The sequence below is a fragment of the Salmo salar genome, chromosome 22 (genome assembly GCF_965601325.2).
Source record: "Salmo salar chromosome 22, fSalSal1, whole genome shotgun sequence".
Lineage (NCBI taxonomy): Eukaryota > Metazoa > Chordata > Actinopteri > Salmoniformes > Salmonidae > Salmo > Salmo salar.
Genome location: NC_138312.1, coordinates 41,498,026 through 41,521,440, shown reverse-complemented (window position 1 = coordinate 41,521,440; position 23,415 = coordinate 41,498,026). Strand labels below are relative to the sequence as shown.

The 23,415-nt window shown below is 42.5% G+C and overlaps 1 protein-coding gene across 1 annotated transcript in view; it reads left to right on the top strand.

Moving 5' to 3' along the window:
• Window positions 1-4,698: 4,698 nt before the first annotated feature.
• LOC106583522 (testis-expressed protein 264) overlaps window positions 4,699-23,415 on the top strand; it is an 84,265-nt gene continuing 65,548 nt past the window's right edge. Inside the window, exon 1 of the mRNA XM_014167803.3 lies at window positions 4,699-5,207. Within this exon, the coding sequence (XP_014023278.1) occupies window positions 4,953-5,207 (255 nt within the window). The 5' untranslated portion in view covers window positions 4,699-4,952. The remainder of the gene's footprint in view (window positions 5,208-23,415) is intronic.

The window sequence follows — 23,415 nt, the reverse complement described above, 5'->3', positions numbered from 1 at the left end:
CGTTGGCCGCGGAGAAGGAGAGCCCACAGTCCTTGGTAGCGGGCCGCGTCGGTGGCACTGTATTATCCTTAAAGCGAGCGAAGAAGGTGTTCAGCCTGTCCGGAAGCAAGACGTCGGTGTCCGCGACGTGGCTAGTTTTCCTTTTATTATCCATGATTGTCTGTAGACCCTGCCACATACATCTCGTGTCTGAGCCGTTGATCTGGGACTCAACTTTGTGCCTATACCGATGTTTAGCCTGCTTGATTGCTTTACTGTTTGTATTCTTCCATATTCCCAGTCTTCTTGCCCTGGTTAAATGCAGTGGTTCGTGCTTTCAGTTTTGCGTGAATGCTCCCATCTACCCACGGTTTCTGGTTGGGGTAGGTTTAAATAGTCACAGTGGGTACAACATCTCCTATGAACTTCCTGATAAACTCATTCACCATATCGCATTTATGTGTTGATATTATTTTCTGAAGCTACTCTGAACATATCCCAGTCCATGTGACCAAAACAATCTTGAAGCGTGGATTCTGATTGGTCAGACCAGCGTTGAATAGTCCTCACCACAGGTGCTTCCTGTTTGAGTTTCTGCCTATAGGAGGGGAGGAGCAAGATGGAATCGTGATCCGATTTGCCGAATGGAGGGCGGGGGAGGGCCTTATATGCATTCTGGAAGGTAGTATAGCAATGGTCGAGGGTTTTAGCAGTGCGAGTACAGCAATCAATATGTTGATAGAATTTCGAGAGCCTTTTCCTCAAATTTGCTTTGTTAAATTCCCCAGCTACAATAAATGCAGCATCAGGATATGTGGTTTCCAGTTTGCATAAAGTCCAGTGAAGTTCTTTGAGGGTCGTCGTGGTATCCGCTTGGGGGTGATAAAGACCGGTGTGGCTATTATTGACCAAAATTATCTCGGGAGATAGTACGGTCGGCATTTAACTGTGAGATATTCTAGGTCGGGTGAACAGAAGTACTTGAGTTCCTGTATGTTATCACAGTTACAACATAAGTCGTTAATCATAAAACATATACCTCCACTCTTCTGCTTCCAGGAGAGATGTTTGTTCCTGTCGGCACGATGTACTGAGAACCCAACTTGCTTTACAGACTCAGATAGTATATCTCACGAGAGCCATGTTTCCATGAAGCAGAGTATGTTACAATCCCTGGTGTCCCTCTGAAAAGCAACTCTCGCCTTTATTATCCAGAGATTGGACATTAGTGAGTAAAATACTTGGGTGTGCACGCTTCCTAAGAGAGAGAAACAACTGTGGAACAATTCTAAAACTATATAATGAATATATATATATATATATATATATATATAGTTAATCTATAGTTCCAGAAAATGATGTCATGGCTTTGGAAGCTTCTGATAGTCTAATTGACATAATTTGAGTCAATTGGAGGTGTACCTGTGGATGTATTTCAAGGCCTATATTCAAACTCGGTGCTGTCACGTCCTGACCAGTGAAAAGGGTCATTTGCCATAGTAGAATGGTCAGGGCGTGGCAGGGGGGTTGTTTTGTGTGTTTTGGGGTATTTTTGTTCTAGGGGAATTTGTTCTAGTTTTCTATTTCTATATTTGGTTTTCCATGTTTGGCCGAGAATGGTTTCCAACCAGAGGCAGGTGTCTTTCGTTGTCTCTGATTGGAAGCCATACTTAGGCAGCCTGTTTTCCTTTGGGTTTTGTGGGTGGTTATTTTCCGTTTAGTTGTTGTACCTGATGAAACTGTTGGTCCTTTGTTATTTTTGTAAAGTGTTATTCATTAAAGATTTAAGAATGAGCACTATTCACGCTGCGCCTTGGTCTATTCAACAAGACGCATGTGACAGGTGCCTCTTTTGCTTGACATCATGCGAAAATCAAAAGATATCAGCCAAGACCTCAGAAAAATAATTGTAGACCACAAGTCTGGTTCATCCTTGGGAGCAATTTCCAAATGACTGAAGGTACCACGTTCATCTGTACAAACAATAGTATGCAAGTATAAACACCATACCGCTCAGGAAGAAGACGCGTTGTCTCCTAGAGATGAACATACTTTGGTGCGAAAAGTGCAAATCAATCTCAGAACAACAGCAAGGACCTTGTGAAGATGCTGGAGGAAACAGGTACAAAAGTATCTATATCCACAGTAAAACGAGTCCTATATCGACATAACCTGAAAGGACGCTCAGCAAGGAAGAAGCCACTGCTCCAAAACCGCCATAAAAAAAGCCAGACTACGGTTTGCAACTGCATATGGGGACAAAGATCGTACTTTTTGTAGAAATGTCCTCTGGTCTGATGAAACAAAAATAGAACTGTTTGGCCATAATGACCATCGTTATGTTTGGACGAAAAAGGGGTAGGCTTGCAAGCCGAAGAACACCATCCCAACCGTGAAGCACAGGGGTGGTAGCATCATGTTGTGGGGGTGCTATGCTGCAGGAGGGACTGGTGCACTTCACAGAATAGATGGCATCATGAGGCAGTGAAATTATGTGGATATATTGAAGCAACATCTCAAGTCATCAGTCAGGAAGTTAAAGCTTGGTCGCAAATGGGTCTTCCAACTGGACAATGACCCCAAGCATACTTCCAAAGTTGTGGCAAAATGACTTAAGGACAACAAAGTCAAGGTATTGGAGTGGCCCTCACAAAGCTGGGTCAAACATGTTGGGTACACTTCTGATCCACTGGGAATGTGATGAAAGAAATAAAAGCTGAAATAAATCATTCTCTACTATTATTCTGACATTTCACATTCTTAAAATAAAGTGGTGATCCTAACTGACCTAAGACAGTGTAACGACGGTCGTCAGGAATGGACCAAGGCGCAGCGGGTTGAGTGCTCATAATACATTTTTTAATGAAAACACTTATACAAACAAAACAAAACGATGGACGACGAATACAGACTTGAAGGCAAACAACAGCAATTCAAGTGACAACCTCCCACAAATGACAAACACACCCTAATATATAGGACTCTCAATCAAAGGCAACTAGACAACACCTGCCTTCAATTGAGAGTGCACACCCCAATTAACTAAACATAGAAACAGACTAACTAGAAAGAACATAGACTAACAGAGCAGTGACCAAAAAACCCCGGAATACATAAATCAACTACCCTCTACATAATACACACACCCCGAACCACATAAACCAAATACCCTCTGCCACGTCCTGACCAGCCTACACTAACAAAATAACCCTCATACTGGTCAGAACGTGACAGACAGGGAATTTTTACTACGATTACATGTCAGGAATTGTGAAAAACTGAGTTTAAATGTATTTGGCTAAGGTGTATGCAAACTTCCAACTTCAGCTGCATATAGATAGGTGTGTGCCTTTCCAAATCATGTCCAATCAATTACATTTACCACAGGTGGACTCCAATCAAATTGTAGAAACTTCTCAAGGATATTCAATGGAAACAGTGCGCACCTAAGTTCAATTTCGAGTCTCAGAGCAAAGGGTCTGAATACTAATGTAAATAAGGTATTTCTGTTTTAGTTTTGATAAGTGCGCAAACCTTGAAAAAAACTGTTTTCGCTTTCTCATTATCGAGTATTGTGTGTAGATTGCTGAGAAAAAAATTATATTTGATCAATTTTAGAATAAGGCTGTAATGTAACAAAATGTGGAAAAAGTAAAGGGATCTGAATACGAAGGCACTGTACAGTACAGTACTGTAAAGTAGACTAGAGTTTAGTGCAGTACAGTAGAGCACACTATAGTAGAGTAGAGTATAATTGACTGTATAGCACTTTACTGAACTCCACTGGACGTTACTGTATTGAACTAAACTGTACTGTACTGATCTCTACTCCACTATGCTCTACTGTGCTGTACTGTGATGTCCAAACTTGTGAAACATGTAGGTCTATGATTGGTACAGATTTGGTCCGGTCTGGAACAACCACATTTGATCTTGTTTGGAGGCGAAGCTCATTAGAATAATAGCCAGTGTGTAGAATAATACCCAAACATGCAAAGGAGGATATTACATTTTTCTACCTACTCAGGATACATCACCATGAAGAGAATAACATTCATAATTATGCATTTCTGTCCTATAGATCAGGGACCCATGATGTCATCTTGTTACTATCATACTATTACCAGGTGTTAATCCATTTCACTTACTGTATTTCAATAACCAAAATAGATTTTTTCATCATAGCTGACACCCCATTCTTTCTGCAGACACGTTTTGGAAAACGTGGTTCACATAAAAACTGAGGGAGATTTTACAGTTATTCTGATACCAAACTTTACATCTACACATCTGTTCTTCGAGTATATGTGTTTTTGTAAAATGTTCTGTGGAAGTTGTTAAAAGCAGTCCTTGTGCATATATTTATACGGTTTATTTAACTTTGCAAACAATGTTTTTTGTTTTTCATTCCGTTATCATAGAATTGCCCAGTAACAACTTCAATGAGGAGGATTTGTTGACCTCTGGTGGCGTCTCACGCAGCAAATCGTATAATTGATTGGAACAAGATAAAAAGATAAAGGGGTGTTTACTAGATTAACCGATTTTCTACAACACCCAATTTTAGTCGTTGGGATATTTTTTGTATTTGAAATGACATTGATATATGTGTTTGGTTTATAAAAGTCTGTAGCTACAATTTATATGACTGATATATTGCATAGCAATGGTCGTGGAATAAAACGATACCTCACTTTCGTTTCCACAGATGGTGCATCCCAGGAAGTTGTTTTCAACTGGTCCTTCTTGTTTAGGGAAATTAATCTGTATTCGAACGGAACCGTTGTTCATACCGTTTTGTGAGAGTTGTTATCAATTTAACGGACGTTTTAACTGAAAGTCGTTGTGGCTTTAGTTGGCTTTTAAGCCAGCTAGTTAGCTACCAACATAAATCAATTCCCGATTGTGTTTCAGCAAATCGCAAAGGCTGAAAAGGTTTCAACAACCAAAGCTACATTCTAGGACCCTACATCATGTCAGAATGGTTAATGTTGTGTTTGATTTTCGTCTTCTTGTTGAGTCTTGTGACAATAGTAGGGTACGTTCTGTACTCGGGACTGTTGTCAGAAATACACATCCGGACTGGTTCTCCTCCAATCAAGAACATCACAATCGCCTACAAGTTCAAACAGGGACCATATAAAGAGTGTGGACAACTTTTTACTGAGAGTTGCAGCATTGGACGCAATCTGTCTAGTATTGGAGTGTTCTACGATGATCCTAAAAAGGTAAACTAGCTAGCTATAGAACACAACCCCCTGCCTGCGCAGTGCTAGCCAACTTCCTGTGCACACATGCATCATTACTAGAAATCAGATTTTAGGCCTACTTATCAGCCCGTATTTAGTTATGACAGTATACTCATAGTGATATGCATACTACATAAATCCATTTTCTACGAATTGGTATATTTGTCATAAGAATAACAGGCTATTATCAGGCCTATGTCTGACAGTACTGAAGCCCATTACTCTCTAGCTGACATCATAAAGGCTGGCTGGCATGCACTGCTAGATGGCCACGGTCTGTAATTACTGTGTTCAGGGGTGTTGAAGATGTTAGGGATGCCATTTTATCCAAAGTGACATACAACTGTGAGTAGTAGCCTACATTATTGTATAGGTGGCTGCAGTGGGCCCCAGGTGGCCCCTGTAATCTAAAATAAATTACGTTTCACGAGTCTCAGTTGGTCATGCAACATGGTTGAGTTTGAACCTCGTATTGTAGGTAGGACCTATTACTAGAAGGCTACAGTTTCTGTGAGCTTACCTAGCTCTGACTCAAGGATTTAGTCTTGTCTGATTAATCAGGCTATAATGCACAATTAATTGACATGCTATGCAGCCTGACACATTTGAGTTCAACATTATGTTCCTTTCATGCCAGAATGTTGAATAAAATTACATTTAAACTTACTCTACCGATTGTTTGTGCGGTTTGTCTTTCACCCACTTGAAATTTGAGCCAAAATATCCACAGGAAATGATTGTTTACCCAACTTTTTAGAGAGCTGGTAGGTTTGCCACTGCCAGCTGAATGTAAGCAACGTTCAGTCTGTGGTGTGGTTTGGTTACACTTGGTTATTGTTTATTGTGCAAGTGTTTACGTTGCAGTAAAATACACAACAGAAAATCAAGCTGACAGAACCATACCTACCAGCTCTCAAAAAATTTGGGTAAACGATCATTTCCTGTGGATATTTGTAAAAACATTATTTTATTAAACCTTCTACTTTGCAAGGAACATTTAGGCTTTAACAATTTTTCACTCAAATGTGTCAGGCTGTATATACCAATGAATTATATATTACAGCCTGATTAATCAGACCAAATTTGAAGCATTCAGTTTGACAGACTACAACCTATTGGTGTATTGCAGCCACCTACTGGATTTTTTTTATGAACTCAATCAAAAACCATCCCACTTCTTCAGTCAGTTCAATCACATCCCTACACAGGCTCAGGGGCCTGTGAGGACGTAGCATTAATCGATTCCTTATAATGCCTCTGTTGTAAAAAAAAAAAAAACTTAAAGCCGCACTCAAAGCTATGCCTGTTTTCTCAGATTTTCTCTCTGTTTGCACTGTGCAGTTGATAACCAATGCAATAAACGCTACAAAGTTCACCTTCTTAACATGCAACATGTCAGGATCCTTCTGTTGACAAGGAATATTCACCTCTGTCTCTACTCCTACTACCATTATTTCCTCAACGTCACTCCTTTCTCCCACTCTTCTCACCGCCTTCAGATAGTAGACATTATTCTTCCCACCTGTGTCTCCTTCACCCTAACAGGGCATTTAAAGAATTCGGGTGCATGTTCACCACCACAATTGCAGTATTTAGTCTCAGCTTGCATACGATACTCCTGCCCTCTACATACACTTGACATATTTTCAGCTTGAGGTGGTGATTCGTCATCCACAGACATATCAGTGTGGATGACGAATCACCACCTCAAGCTGAACCTCGGCAAGACGGAGCTGCTCTTCCTCCCGGGAAAGGACTGCCCGTTCCATGATCTCGCCATCACGGTTGACAACTCCCTTGTGTCCTCCCAGAGTGCTAAGAACCTTGGCGTGATCCTGGACAACACCCTGTCGTTCTCCACTAACATCAAGGCGGTGACCCGATCCTGTAGGTTCATGCTCTACAACATTCGCAGAGTACGACCCTGCCTCACACAGGAAGCGGCGCAGGTCCTAATCCAGGCACTTGTCATCTCCCGTCTGGATTACTGCAACTCGCTGTTGGCTGGGCTCCCTGCCTGTGCCATTAAACCCCTACAACTCATCCAGAACGCCGCAGCCCGTCTGGTGTTCAACCTTCCCAAGTTCTCTCACGTCACCCCGCTCCTCCGCTCTCTCCACTGGCTTCCAGTTGAAGCTCGCATCCGCTATAAGACCATGGTGCTTGCCTACGGAGCTGTGAGGGGAACGGCACCTCCATACCTTCAGGCTCTGATCAGGCCCTACACCCAAACAAGGGCACTGCGTTCATCCACCTCTGGCCTGCTGGCCCCCCTACCTCTGAGGAAGCACAGTTCCCGCTCAGCCCAGTCAAAACTGTTTGCTGCTCTGGCACCCCAATGGTGGAACAAGCTCCCTCACGACGCCAGGACAGCGGAGTCAATCACCACCTTCCGGAGACACCTGAAACCCCACCTCTTTAAGGAATACCTGGGATAGGATAAAGTAATCCTTCCCCCCCTTAAAAGATTTAGATGCATTATTGTAAAGTGGTTGTTCCACTGGATATCATAAGGTGAATGCACCAATTTGTAAGTCGCTCTGGATAAGAGCGTCTGCTAAATGACTTAAATGTAAATGTAATGTAAATATATTACCAAATCATTTGCAATTATCACACTGCATGGGTTTGGGAAGGAAAGCTCTTAAAGTAGGAATCATCAACTAGATTCAGTCGCGGGCCAATTTTCTTCTTGTCCAACGCATCCATGATTTTCATATAGACTTCAAACGGATCTCCGAGGTAACTCCATCGATCCAAAACCCTCACTTTGTCCAAAAAAGAATCAGAACTAGGCTTGGATTTACTAAATCCCACAACCACATTACTTCTCTTATTTCAGTTTGTGTTTGCAACTGTAATCCTTCTCACTCTCATCTCCATTCGACACACCATCTGATTCAAACAGAAAATCCGCTTACGCCATCTTCTTCCCCGTTGGGTCTCTAGTTGTAGCTTCCACTCACCACCAAATATGGTGGAAGGAGGAGACAGCTCTATAGAGGCCGGTGTACGAGATATCTGAAGAGAATAAGTCAGAGAGTTGTTAAATCGCCTCTACCCTCCGTTCCAATGGTCTACGTGCAATCACTGGAGAATAAACAGGATGAGCTCTGTTCGAGACTATCTTATCAATGTGATCTGAAGAACTGTAATATCCTATGTTTCTCTGAGTCATAGGTGAACAAGGACTTAGTTAATATAAATCTAGCTGGTCTTTCTATACATCAGCAGGACAGAACGGCTCCGTCGGGGAAGCTGAGATGAGGGGGTGTGTGTATCTTTATTAACAACAACTGGTGTCCGATCTCTAATATCAAGGAAGTCTTGGGGTTCTGCTCGCCTAAGTTAGAATACCTCATGATACGCTAGCTGTATACCATACCAATTACAAAGAGATTTCATCTATATATTTCGTAGCTGTCTATTTACTACCACAAACCGGTGCTGGCACTAAGACCACATTCAACAAGCTGTATAGGGCCTTAAGCAAACAAGAAAATGCTCACCCAGAGGCTGTGCACCTAGTGACCGGTGACTTTAATACAGGAAAATTGAAATCCGTTTTACCTAATTTCTACCAGGAACTAAGGGTGAAAAATCTGTAGATCACCCTCCACTGAAAGGTTGCTGGATCGAATCCCCGAGCTGATAAGGTAACAATCTGTCGTTCTGCTCCTGAGCAAGGCAGTTAACCCACTGTTCCCCAGGCGCCGAAGACGTGGATGTTGATTATGGCAGCCCCCTGCACCTCTCTGATTCAGAGCGGTTGGGTTAAATGCAGAAGACACATTTCAGTTGAAGGCATTCAGTTGTACAACTGACTAGGTATCCCCCTTTCCCTTTCCCCATTTGGCAAATCTGACCATAACTCAATCCTGATTCCTTCTTACAAGAAAAAACTCAAACAGGAAGTACCAGTGACGCACTCAATATGGAAGTGGTCTGATGAAGCGGATGCTAAGCTACAGGTCTGTTTCACTAGCACAGACAGAATATGTTCTGGGATTCATCCAATGGCATTGAGGAGTTTACCACATCAGTCACCGGCTTTATAAATAATTGCATCGATGCACATATCCCAACCAGAAGCCATGGATTACTGGCAACATCTGCACCGAGCTAAAGGCTAGAGCTTTCAAGGAGCGGGACACTAATCCGGAAACTTATAAGAAATCCTGCTATGCCCTCCGACGAACCATCAAACAGGAAAAGCATCAATACAGGACCAAGATCGAATCCTACTACACAGACTCTGATGCTCGTCGGATGTGGCATGACTTGCAAACTATTACTGATTACAAAGGGAAATCCAGCCCGAGCTGTCCAGTGTTGGTAGCCTACCAGATGAGCTAAATACCTTCTATGCGCGCTTCGAAGGCTAGCAAACACTGAACTATGCATGAGAACACCAGCTGTTTCAGACGACTGTGTGATCACGCTCTCCGTAGCCAATGTGAGTAAGCCCTTTAAACAGGTTAACAATCAGAAGGCCGCAGTGCCAGACAATCAGGACGCGTACTCAGAGCATGTGCTGACCAGCTGGCAAGTGTCTTCTCTGAAATTTTCAAACTCTCCCTGACCTAGTCAGTAATACGTACATGTTTCAAGCAGACCACCATAGTCCCTGTGCCCAAGAACGCCAAGGTAACCTGTCTAATTGACTATTGCCCCATAGTACTCACATCTGTAGCATGAATTGCTTTGAAAGGCTGGTCATGGCTCTCATCAAAAAGCTCATCCCAGACACCCTGAAACTACTACAATTTGCATACCACCCCTACAGATCCACAGATGACACAGTCTCTATTGCACTCCACACTGCCATTTCCCACCTGGACAAAAGGAACACCTACGTGAGAATACTGTTCATTGACTACAGCTCAGCATTCAACACCATAGTGCCCTCCAAGCTCATCACTAAGCTAAGGGCCCTGGGCTTAAACACCTTCAGAAAATATTCATACTCCTTGACTTATTCCACATTTTGTGTACAGCCTGAATTAAAAATGGATTACATTGTAGTTTTTCTCACCCATCTATACACAATAACCCTTAATGATAAAGTAAAAAATGTATAGAAAATGAAATACAAAAATATCTTATTTACACAAGTATTCACACCCCTGACTCAATAATTTGTAGAAGCATCTTTGGCAGCAATTACAGCTGTGAGTCTTTCTGGGTAAGTCTCTAAGAGCTTTCCACACCTGGATTGTGCAATATTTGCCTATTATTTTCAAAATTCTTCAAGCTCTGTAGAATTGGTGGTTGATCATTGCTAGACAACCATTTAAGTCTTGCCATAGATTGTCAAATAGATTTAAGTCACAACTCGAACTCTGCCTCTCAGGGCCATCACTGTCTTCTTGGTAAGCAACTCCAGTGTAGATTTAGCCTTGTGTTTCAGGTTATTGTCCTGCTGAAAGGTGAATTCAGCACCCAGTGTCTGGTGGAAAGCAGACGGAACAGGGTTTTCCTGTGCTTAGCTCCATTACATTTTATTTTGAAAAAATCCCCAGTCCTTAACGATTACAAGCATACCCATAACATGATGCAGTCACCACTATGCTTGAAAATATGGAGCGCGGACCCAAATATAACACTTTGTGTTCAGGACAAAAAGTGAAGTGCTTTGCCACATTTCTTTTGTTATTACTTTAGTGCCTTTTGGAATATTTTGTATTCTGTACAGACTTTCTTCTATTCATTCTGTCAATTAGGTTAGATGTAGAGTAACTGTTTCAAAGTCACCATTGGTGAGATCCCTGAGTGGTTTCTTTCCTCTACAGCAGCTGAGTTGGGAAGGATGCCTGTATCTCTGTAGTGACTGGGTGTATTGATACACCATCCAAAGTGTAATTAATATGTCTGCTTTTTAAAAATGTTTACACATCTACCAATATGTGCCCTTCTTTGAGAGACATTGGAAAACTTCCCTGGTATTTGTGGTTGAATCTGTGTTTGAAATTCACTGCTCGACTAGAGACCTTACAGAGAATTGTATGTGTGGGGTACAGAGATTAGGTAGTCATTCAAAAATCAGGTTAAACACTATTATTGCACACAGGGTGAGTCCATGCAACTTATTATGTGACTGTTAATCCAATTTTTATTTATGCTTGCCATAACAAAGGGGTTGAATACTTGACTCAAGACATTGTGTGTAGGCCAGTGACAATCCTTTTTTCTTTTTAAATACATTTTAAATTCAGGCTGTAACACAACAAAATGTGTAATAAGTCAAGGGGTATGAATACTTTCTGAAGGCACTGTACCTCTGCAACTGGATCCTGGAATTCCTGACGTGCCGCCTCATGGTGGTGAGGGTAGGCAACAACACATCAGTCACGCTGACCCTCAACACGGGGGCACCTCAGAGGTGCGTGCTTAGTCCCCTCCTGTACTCCCTCTTCACCCACGACTCCAATACCATCATTAAGTTTTCAGACAACACAACGGTGGTAGGCCTGATCACCGACGACGATGAAACTACAGGCACGAGGTCAGAGACCTGGCAGTGTGGTGCCAGTAAAACAACATCTCCGTCAACGTCAGCAAGACAGTGTAGCTTATCATGGACTTCAGGAAACAGGGGGCCGAGAATGCCCTCATCCACATCGAGAGGGCTGTTGTGGAGCAGGTCGAGAGCTTCAAATTTCTCGGTGTCCACATCACTAAGGAACTTTCATGATCCACACACATGACACACATGAAGAGGGTATGACAATGCCTCTTACCCTTCAGGAGGCTAAAATATTTGTCATGGGCCCTCAGATCCTCAACAAGTTCTACAGCTGCACCATTGAGATGATCTTGACTGGCTGCATCACCGCTTGATATGCTTGGCATCTGACTGCAAGGCGCTACAGAGGGTAGTGAGAATTTTGACTTGGTCTATACCAGGAGAACGCTACCTGCCCAAATGCATAGTGCCAACTGTAAAGTTTGGTGGAGGCGAAATAATGGTCTGGGCCTGTTTGTCCCCTTAGTTTCAGTGAAGGGAAATCTTAACACAAATGAATACAATTACATTACATTCAGCGATTCTGTGCTTTCAACTTTGTGGCAACAGTTTGGGGATGGCCCTTCCCTGTTTTGGCATGACAATACCCCTATGCATAAAGCGTGGTCCATACAGAAATGGTTTGTTGAGATCGGTGTGGAAGAACTTGACTGGCATGCACAGAGCCCTGACCTCAACTCCATCGAACACCTTTGGGATGAATTGGAGCCAGGCCTAATTGACCAACATCAGTGCCTGACCTCACTAATGCTCTTGTGGTTGAATGGAAGAAAATCCCCTCAACAATGTTCCAACATCTAGTGGAAACCCTTCCCAGAAGATATAGCCAAGATATTGTTACTCATTGTGTATTTATTCCTTGTGTTATTATGTTTCCATTATTCTTCGTGTTATTATTTTTCCATTATTCCTCGTGTTATTTTTTTTCAAATGTTCTACTATTTCTATATTATTTTTTTGGGTTGTTCGCAAGGGCCCATAAGTAAACATTTCACTGTTAGTCTACACCTGTTGTTTACGAAACATGTGAGAAAGAAGATTTGATTTGACTTCTGTGGCTTCAATGAGAGGGGGCAGTCATTCTCCCCTGGTATTTCCAGATTGGATTTGTAATTTACTCCATTATCCACTAGATGGCGATAATGGTATCAGAAAGAACCCAGTGCTATTTGGAAGTGGTGGGGTGGAATATGATAGCATACACATTACCTTCAGGAGGAATTACCACATCAATATTGGATTCGTCTCGTTTGTATATAATTAGCTTATCGTGTGTTAAAAAATATGGATGTTGTTTCCCAGGGTATCCATTCTATACCCAAACATGTAACCAGAAATATGGTCGATAGACCTACTACCTTGAACCAAAGGTCAGCATATTGTGTTGTATGCAGAAGTTGAAAGTGTTGGTCATTTGAATGATGTGTGTTTTTGTCAGGGGGTATCCATGACTATGTTAACACAGCTTCTGTCCCCTATATGGTTTTGGGGGATGTATACTTTGAATCCCCCTATGCCTGATCCCTAGACCTGTGCTCTCAGGACTTCAGGCCAAGGGGCTAGCCTCTAAACATGGTTCCCCCTCTCTGGTCATGTGAATGAGGGTAGCCCATTGTAGTCCCGCTTGTTACTCTTCCATCCACTCTGCTGCCCCCTCTCCAGTCTTTCTCTTCCCACCCCGCTGCAGTGTCAACACCATCCACTAACCTGCTGGGTGTCTCTGTGACACTGTTTTCTCCAGCCTCCTGCTGGTCCCTGTGTGAAGACTGAACTTCCGTTACCCCATGGGTAAATCCATTTCATTTCTATCACTTTCTGACAACACCCCTTTTGATTTGAACGAAACCTTCCATACATTTTTGCCCAATGTAGAAGTGGTCAGAAAGTGACTTTTGGACCTGAATGCCAAAACATTGAAGAGATGAAGGTGCTCAAAGTTGACCTATTTTACACACCCCACCATACCATTAGACATGTCTTCATCACTGGAAAATATAAACATTTGAGATTGATATCTTTTAAAAGCTTACAAATAGGATTGTCAAACTATTTCAAAATGTCTTGAAAAAAAGTGTATTTAATGTTTTACCTTAAACATAAATGATCTAAAAATGCCTCCATTAGTTTTGTTTCTTCATATTGACATTTGTTGTAGCTTAGACCCTATTCTACATCATCTGAGGTTTGTGTTGTGCCCGCTATCGGTTGAGACACATCATGCCCTTGAATACATTGTGGATGTCATGTTTTAGCTCATAAATGTACTAAAATGGGACTTTCAAATCGTACCACAGAGATGGTTGGAGTTCCACACATCATAGAATGTTGACTTGAATGGGAATATCTGTTGTTTTAAATTATGCTGTCAATTCTCCATAGGAAATCATAGAAATATAGGTAATAGAAAAACATTTAAGTTGTCATTCGATGGTGGGTGGACCGGCGGCCATCTTTGGTAGTAATTCGATTAAAAAAATTAAAAAATCTTAAATTCCAATTTCAATGGTGTACCAGCTAAATTGCAGTGATCTGAAGGGATAGGTCCATTCTATGAAATCTATTTCTATGATTGAAATGACACCCAGCCTGTATTCAAGAGCAGTTTGTGTCTTAACCGATGGTGGGCACAACACAAAAACCTCAGATGTGAAATAGGGTCTAATCTACAACATATCAGAATATGAAAAAAATCGGAGTTTACGCATTTTTAGATAATTGATGTTAAAAAAGAAATTATGAAATAGTTTGACAACACTGTTTTGTAAGATTTTAAATTATAACTCAACTGTTTTATCTTTTCCATTGATGAAAACATGGATGTCTCATGGTATGGTGGGGTATGCAAAATGGGTAAACTTTAAGCACCTTTTTCTCTGGAATGTTTTGGCATTCAGGGGAAAAATGTCACTTTCTGACCACTTTTTCAATGGGCAAACATGTAGAGAAAGTTTTTAAATCGAAAGAGATGTGTTCAAACAGTGATTGAATTCAAATCATTTTTACTCCCTATCTCTCTCGCTCTCTCCCCTCTCTCTCCTTCTCCCCCACCTCTCTCTGTCTTTCTCCCCCCCACGCCCCCCTCTGGTCCTCTGCTCTGGAGTCCACAATAGATTGGCAATGGTAGCCTCTGACTGCTCAGCATACTGTACTTCTGTCCATCCCCACTCACAATACTTTCAGATTACCTAATGAATTTGTTCACCATTCTCTTTATAGGACTGCTATTTGGTTCCATGCCTCTCCTCTCCATCTCATTGGCTAATACTATGAGCTGGAGTTACAAGAGCAATAACTGTACCCTTCTCGTTATCTGAGCCTGATTCATACCCACAGCAACCTTATGGAATGTTAGCTACCAGAGTTGAATGACTCTTCCCAGCTCTGCTTCCAATCCCCCTTTGTGACACCGACACCCATCTGCTTTTTCCCAAGCCCGCAATTAGCAATGGACAAGTCCTGATGTAAGTTTGGCTAGGCCTAATTGGCGTAATGATCTCAGCTCGTTTGTTAAAACCCCGGGATGTTATCTGTTCCAAAGGTCAGAAGCCCTCAGTGCTTGGGCTCCCTGGAGGGAGGGTAGGGGGACGGGCAGAAAAACAGAGGCGTTGTTCTAAGTGGGACCCTATTTCCTGTATAGTACATTACCTTTGACCAGGGCCCATAGGGATTAGGGTGCCATTTTGAACACAGTCAGAGTTGGAATAGTGTTTTCTACTCAGAGAAAGGCTATTGGTTTTGTATGGAATGGGGAGTTTAAATTGACAAAAGCACAACTGTCAGAGGAGAGGTTGGTTTTCAGTTAAGTGTGGCTTCTATTTTCCTCCATCGTATATATCCTCATATTTTTTACAAGTCTAAAGTCTTCTCTTTTTAAATCACTTCCTCTGTGGAAACAAAAGACTCAGAGAGAAAGGGCTCGAGGTGGTCCTGAGATGGTTTGCATAAATACAGGGCTGTGGAGCAACTGTTCTATTCTTCCTATCCTATCCTTCCCTTCAAACAGCTGACATCACCAGGCGTAAAGTCTGTCTCATCTCGCTCTCCTCTTTTCCACAGCCTCTCCTCCTCTCTCGACATAGTTCAAAGGCTGAGGTTTTTCTCACTCTCCTAGTCTGCCCACCACTACCCCCCCCTCTCTCGGAAGCGCTCCACTCGTTTCTCTGTCCCTCTCTTAAATACATCTAAAACCAAAAGCATTGTATTTGGTTCAAAACATTCTCTAAGACCTAAACCTCAACTGGAGTTGTACATAAAGGGTGTCATTGAACAAGTTGAAGAAGCTGAACTCCTAGGAGTAACATTGGATGGTCAATTATCATGTTCAAGTCATAGTGACAAAGTTGTTATGAAGATGCAGAGAGGTACAGTTGAAGTCAGAAATTTACATACACTTAGGTTGGAGTCATTAAAACTCGTTTTTCAACCACTCCACACATTTCTTGTTAGCAAACTATAGTTTTGGCAAGTCAGTTAGGACAACTACTTTGTGCATGACAAAAATAATTTTTCCAACAATTGTTTACAGACAGATTATTTCATTTATAACTCACTGTATCACAATTCCAGTGGGTCAGAAGTTTACATACACTAAGTTGACTGTGCCTTTAAACAGCTTGGAAAATTCCAGAAAATTATGTCATGGCTTTAGAAGCTTCTGATAGGCTAATTGACATCATTTGAGTCAATTGGAGGTGTACCTGTGGATGTATTTCAAGGCCTACCTTCAAACTCAATGCCTCTTTGCTTGACATCATGGGAAAATCAAAAGAAATCAGCCAAGACCTCAGAGAAAAATAATTGTAGACCTCCACAAGTCCGGTTCATCCTTGGGAGCAACTTCCAAACGCCTGAAGGCACCACGTTCATCTGTACAAACAATAGTATGCAAGTATAAACACCATGGGACCATGCAGCTGCCATGCCGCTCAGGAAGGAGACACGTTCTGTCTCCTAGAGATGAATGTACTTTTGTGCGAAAAGTGCAAATCAATCCCAGAACAACAGCAAAGGACCTTGTGAAGATTCTGGAGGAAACGGGTACAAAAGTATCTATATCCACAGTAAAACGAGTCCTATATCGACATAACCTGAAAGGCCACTCAGCAAGGAAGAAGCCACTACTCAAAAATAAATTTGTAGAGTGGTTGAAAAACTAGTTTTAATGACTCCAACCTAAGTGTATGTAAACTTCCGACTTCAAATGTATGTAAGAATATGAATATGTACTGTATATATGAATAGTGTGTAAATAGTATTATTGTTGTCTCTGTTTTTGCTATATATTAACTGTTAAATTTATTTTTTATGTAGTGTAATATCTCACAGTGGCAAGAAAAAGTATGTGAACTCTTTGGAAATACCTGGATTTCTGCATAAATTGGTCATAAAAGTTGATCTGATCTTCATCTAAGTCACAATAATATATAAACACTGTGCTTAACCAAATGTTTTCTCGAGTTGCGGATCAGACCTACACAGCAGTCAGGAGGAATTTTGGACCATTCCTCTGTACTAAACTGTTTCAGTTCAGCAATATTCTTGGCATTTCTGGTGTGAACTGCTCTCATGAGGTCATGCCACAGCATCTCAATCGGGTTGAGGTCTGGACTCTGACTGGGCCACTCCAGAAGGCGTATTTTCTTCTGTTGAAGCCATTCTGTTGTTGATTTACCTCTGTGTTTTGGGTCGTTGTCCTGTTGCATCACCCAACTTCTTTTGAGCTTCAATTGGTGGACAGATAGCCTAACGCTCTCCTGCAAAATGTCTTGATAATCTTGGGAATTCATTTTTCCATCGATGATAGCAAGCTGTCCAGGCCCTGAAGTAGCAAAGCAGTCCCTCCACCATACTTTACAGTCAGGATGAGGTTTTGATGTTGGTGCGCTATGCCATTTCTCCACACATAGTGTTGTGTCTTTCTTCCAAACAACTCAAATCAATATTTTTGCCAGTAGCGCTGTGGAACATCCAGGTTCACTTTTGCAAACTTCAGATGTGCAGCAATGTTTTTTTTGGACAACAGTGGATTCTTCTGTGGTGTCCTCCCATGAACACCATTCTTGTTTTACGTATCGTAGACTCGTCAACAGAGATGTTAGCATGTTCCAGAGATTTCTGTAAGTCTTTAGCTGACACTCTAGGATTCTTCTTAACCTCATTGAGCATTCTGCGCTGTGCTCTTGCAGTCAGCTTTGCAGGACGGCCACTCCTAGGGAGAGTAGCAACAGTGCTGAACTTTGTCTATTTATAGACAATTTGTCTTACCGTGGACTGATGAACATCAAGGCTTTTATAGATACTTTTGTAACCCTTTCCAGCTTTATGCAAGTCAACAATTCTTAATCTTAGGTCTTCTGAGATCTCTTTTGTTTGAGGCATGGTTCACATCAGGCAACGCTTCTTGTGAATAGCAAACTCAAATTTTGTGAGTTTTTTTTATAGGACAAGGCAGCTCTAACCAACATCTCCAACCTCGTCTCACTGATTGGATTCCAGGTCAGCTGACTCCTGACTCCAATTAGATTTTGGAGAAGTCATTAGCCTAGGGGTTCACATACTTTTTCCAATCTACACTGTGAATGTTTAAATGATCTATTCAATAGACAACAAAAATACAATCATTTGTGTTATTAGTTTAAGCACAGTGTTTGTATATTGTTGTGACTTAGATGAAGATCAGATCAAATTTGATGACCAATTTATGCAATAATCCAGGTAATTCCAAAGGGTTCACATACTTTTTCTTGCCACTGTATGTTGTTCTTTTCTATTACTGTTCTGTACTTTGTCATGTATTTGTATGTGCAGTAGCTAATGGGGATCCTAATAAATTTAGCTCTCTCGCTGACATCTGAGAGGTGTCCCAGATGAGCAAATGGAGACGACATGAACATTGCATTTTCTTTTCTAGTATTTCTCTATTTTCTTTCTCTCTGCATTGTTGGGAAGGACTCCTAAGTAACCATTTAATTGTTAGTCCAAACCTGTTGTTTACGAGGCATGTGACAAATAACATTTGATTTGAGACTATGCTCCATTTTGAGATAAGGTTGCTGATCTCTCAGGGTCAGGGTTGGAGGTCTTTGTGACATAGGGATTGTCAAAGTGGGGTGCATTCGGAGGGAGATGGGGGCATGAGATGACAAATCTGTCTGTTCATTTGTGAGTCCTGTCCATATTATGTTGTGACAGTCACTCTTCCACAACAGGGTTGCAGTACATTGCAGGATGTGGGGCTCTTTGTTTGTGATGATTGACAGATCAAACTTAAACACTAGAGAAAGGGCTGGAGCAAAACACTGGTGGAGGTGACCCTCTGAGAGACGGAACATTCAGCCCTATCTTCAAGATCCTTGACTGCTCCAGCCCTACCCCCTGACCACCCCACTACCCAGCCCCAGAATGCCCCCATTCATCTTGATGCCACGATTTATCAAAAGCCCTCACAGAGCACAGTCCCAAGTGGCTCCCTGAGACCAATTTATTAGTATTTTAGCACCAGTCTGAGCATGGCCCGAACATGAAAAAGCTAGCGCACCAGGAGGGGTATGCTGGAGAAGAGACAGAGAGTTGATGAGAAGGGGAGAGGAGAGAAGAAAGGGGAGGAGGAGAGGAGAAAAGAGAGGAAGAGTAGAGGGAGGGAGGGGAAGAGAATGAGAGGTGCTTCCTAAGTGGATGTGAAATGAAGAATACATGGGACTGCGTTCAAAGTTGTTTTTGAAGTCCATCAATCTCCCAGAGGGCTGAGCAGCAGGGTTTGTAGCTGCGCCTCTTTGTCCAGCGTGTCCCGCTGTGAACCTTGTGTTGGCTCCAATCCACAGGGGCCCCCCCGCTGTGACCAAAAACAAAATCGCTACAAAAATCCCATCAAATATCCAGGCCTCACTAAAGTTAGTTTTTTGAATCTCTATCGGCTATTTCTTCAGTCCTACACCATTTTGAGAGTATCAGAGTGATCTCTCTCCCCAGTTTTACAATGTCCAGGAAATGCCTTGTGCGTCATGACCTACCATTTCTATAGTAGCCTGTAGGCTTCTTGATAGACTTCAACTGGACAGTTTGAACTGAACACTTCTCCCCCTCTTTATGAAAGCTAGTGTAGAAGTTTTTATCTCACTGTATCCATCTTCCCTGGTGGAGACTTCCTATTGGGTGTGAGGGTGTGATGGCCTATGTGTTGTCTGGTCCCAGATCTGTACGGGGACTGGGCTAGGTGTAGGTTCCTCTCTCCAGCCCTGTGCTGACAGACTGGGTTAGGTGTAGTCTACTGTACAGCAGTGTATGTTCCTCTCCCCAGCCCTGCTGACAGTGATCATTAATTAGAGCAGTGTTAGTGGACAGTGGGACTCATTTGGGTCCCTGGCCTGTCACAGGCTGATGAAGAGTATCTCTGTATGGACTCTGCTGTTATCACCACCCCTTCCCTCACTGCCTCCTCCATCCCTCCTCTTCCCATCCCTCTCTCCTCTCCTCCTGCATCCCTCCTTGGGTCAGTCCAGATTTCTGCGATTCTGGTCTCGGATGGCACCATGTGGCGGTAGTTGTCCCGTCTCATCGCGGCAGGAGACCCAGGCGCCAGCTAGCCCTGCGTGTGTCCCAGGCCTTTGTGTAGTGCTACTGGGGGTTAGCAGAGACAGAGCTGCAGTGATGGGACTGCTTGTTAACCACACACTTTAGTCACAGAAGCCATCTACAGCCATGCTGAGAAAGCGGAGAGACACTGGCCCTTCTGCTGCTGACACTCCACAGGCTGAAATGGGCATGGGGGGTGAGTGTTAGCAGGAACCAGAGATGGAGAGTAGATGATGGTGGGTCTGTCTCAATCCACAAAGGATGCTGCCTTTGAATCAGGTCTCAAATGGGATTCCGTTTTCAGTTAAGCTATCTTCTGGTAAAATACTACCTGGGAAGGTACGTGCCTTTTGGAGATACGTAGGCAGTAGACGGCTGCATTTTGATTGCGATGCAATACTTTGAAGAGAAACGAGATGGGATCGATGCAGGCGCCAATACCGGTTGAGTCAAGAGTCTGGGGTGTGGTGAATCTGAAGTGTTTTAACAGTAGCCTACTTTTCAGTGCTGTGTAGTAGGTTATGGCTTGAGTGAGGAAAGAGCGTTGTCTCCCTGAGGCAAGGTGATTGGTACTCTACTTCAGCTGCCAGTGTTAAAGGAGACCTCTCAGACTCAGTCAAGATTACTAGAGCGAGATAGGGATGGCGATATGTCGTTTATTATAAAACTGGTTGTTTGGATCCTGGATGCTGATTGGTTGATATCAAGGAGTAGAGGTCTGAACATTTAAACGTTAAATCATGTAAACAAAATTGGGATCCTTAACGTTAAGAAAAATCCATAACCGAAAAACAATGTTTTATTCACTACGAAATCAAAACGTCAGTGCAGTTATCACAACATATTATTTTCAAATCAAATGTTATTGGTCACATACACATGGTTAGCAGATGTTAATGCGAATGTAGCGAAATGCTTGTGCTTCTAGTTCCAACCATGCAGTAATATCTAACAAGTAATCTAACAATTTCACAACAACTACCTTATACACACAAGTGTAAAGGAATTAATAAGAATATGTACATATAAATATATGGATGAGCGATGGCCGAACGGCATAGGCAACATGCAGTAGATGGTATAGAGTACAGTATATACATATGAGATGAGTAATGTAGGGTATGTAAACATTATATAAAGTGGCATTGTTTAAAGTGACTAGTAATACATTTATTACATCCAATTTTTTATTATTAAAGTGGCTAGAGATTTGAGTCAGTATGTTGGCAGCAGCCACTCAATGTTAGTGATGGCTGTTTAACAGTCTGATGGCCTTGAGATAGAGGCTGTTTTTCAGTCTCTTGGTCCCAGCTTTGATGCACCTGTACTGACCTCGCCTTCTGGATGATAGCGGGGTGAACAGGCAGTGGCTCGGGTGGTTGTTGTCCTTGATGACCTTTTTGGCCTTCCTGTGACAACGGGTGGTGTAGGTGTCCAGGAGGGCAGGTAGTTTGCCCCCGGTGAGCAGAGCAGTTGCCGTACCAGGTGGTGATGCATCCCGACAGGATGCTCTCGATTGTGCATCTGTAAAAGTTTGTGTTATAGCCTAACTAGATAATCGTAAAAAAGCAAGAGGACAAGTACATTAGAGTGTCTAGTTTGAGAAACAGATGCCTCACAAGTCCTCAACTGGCAGCGTCATTAAATAGTACCCGCAAAACACCAGCCTCAACGTCAACAGTGAAGAGGTGACTCCGAGATGCTGGCCTTCTAGGCAGAGTTCCTCTGTCCAGTGTCTGTGTTCTTTTGACCATCTTCATTTTTTATTTTTATTGGCCAGTCTGAGATATGGCTTTTTCACTGTTGACGTTGAGGCTGGTGTTTTGCGGGTACTATTTAATGAAGTTGCCAGTTGAGGACTTGGGAGGCATCTGTTTCTCAAGCTAGAGACTAATGTACTTGTCCTCTTGCTCAGTTGTGCACCGGGGCCTCCCACTCTTTCTATTCTGGTTATAGCCAGTTTGCGCTGTTCTGTGAAGGAAGTAGTACACAGCATTGTACGAGATCTTCAGTTTCTTGGTAATTTCTCACATGGAATAGCCTTCATTTCTCAGAACAAGAATAGACTCACGAGTTTCAGAAGAAAGTTCTTTGTTTCTGGCCATTTTGAGCCTGTAATCGAACCCACAAATGCTGATGCTCCAGATACTCAACTAGTCTAAAGAAGGTCAGTTTTATTGCTTCTTTAATAAGAACCACAGTTTTCAGCTGTTATAACATAATTGCAAAAGGGTTTTCTAATGATCAATTAGCCTTTTAAAATTATAAACTTGGATTAGCTAACACAATGTGCCATTGGAACACAGGAGTGATGGTTGCTGATATTGGGCCTCTGTACGCCTATGTAGATATTCCATAAAACATCAGCTACAATAGTTATTTACAACATTAACAATGGCTACACTGTCTTTCTGATCAATTTGATGTTATTTTAATGGACAAAAATCTGCTTCTCTTTCAAAAACAAGGACATTTCTCAGTGACCCCAAACTTTTGTAGTTGTGTGTTTGAACTAAATGACTATCGCCCCGTAGCACTCACCTCTCATCATGAAGTGGTTTGAGAGTCTAGTCAAGGATCATATCACCTCCACCTTACCTGCCACCCTAGACCCTCTTTAATTTGCTTACCGCCCCAATAGATCCACAGACGATGCAATCGCCACCACACTGCACACTGCCAGGTCCCATCTGGACAAGAGGCATACCTATGTAAGAATGCTGTTCATTGACTATAGCTCAGCATTCAACACCATAGTACCATCCAAGCTCATCATCAATCTCGATGCCCTGGGTTTGAACCCTGCCCTTTGCAACTGGGTCCTGGACTTCCTGACGGGTCGCCCCCAGGTGGTGAAGGTAAGAAACAACACCTACTCATGGCTGGTCCTCAACACTGGGGCCCAACAAGCGTACATGCTCAGCCCCCTCCTGTACTCCCTGTTCACCCATGACTGCGTGGCCAAGCATGCCTCAAACTCAATCATCAAGTTTGCAGACGACACAACAGTAGTAGGTTTGATTACCAACAACGATGAGACAGCCTACAGGGAGGATGTGAGGGCTCTGGGAGTGTGGTGCCAGGAAAATA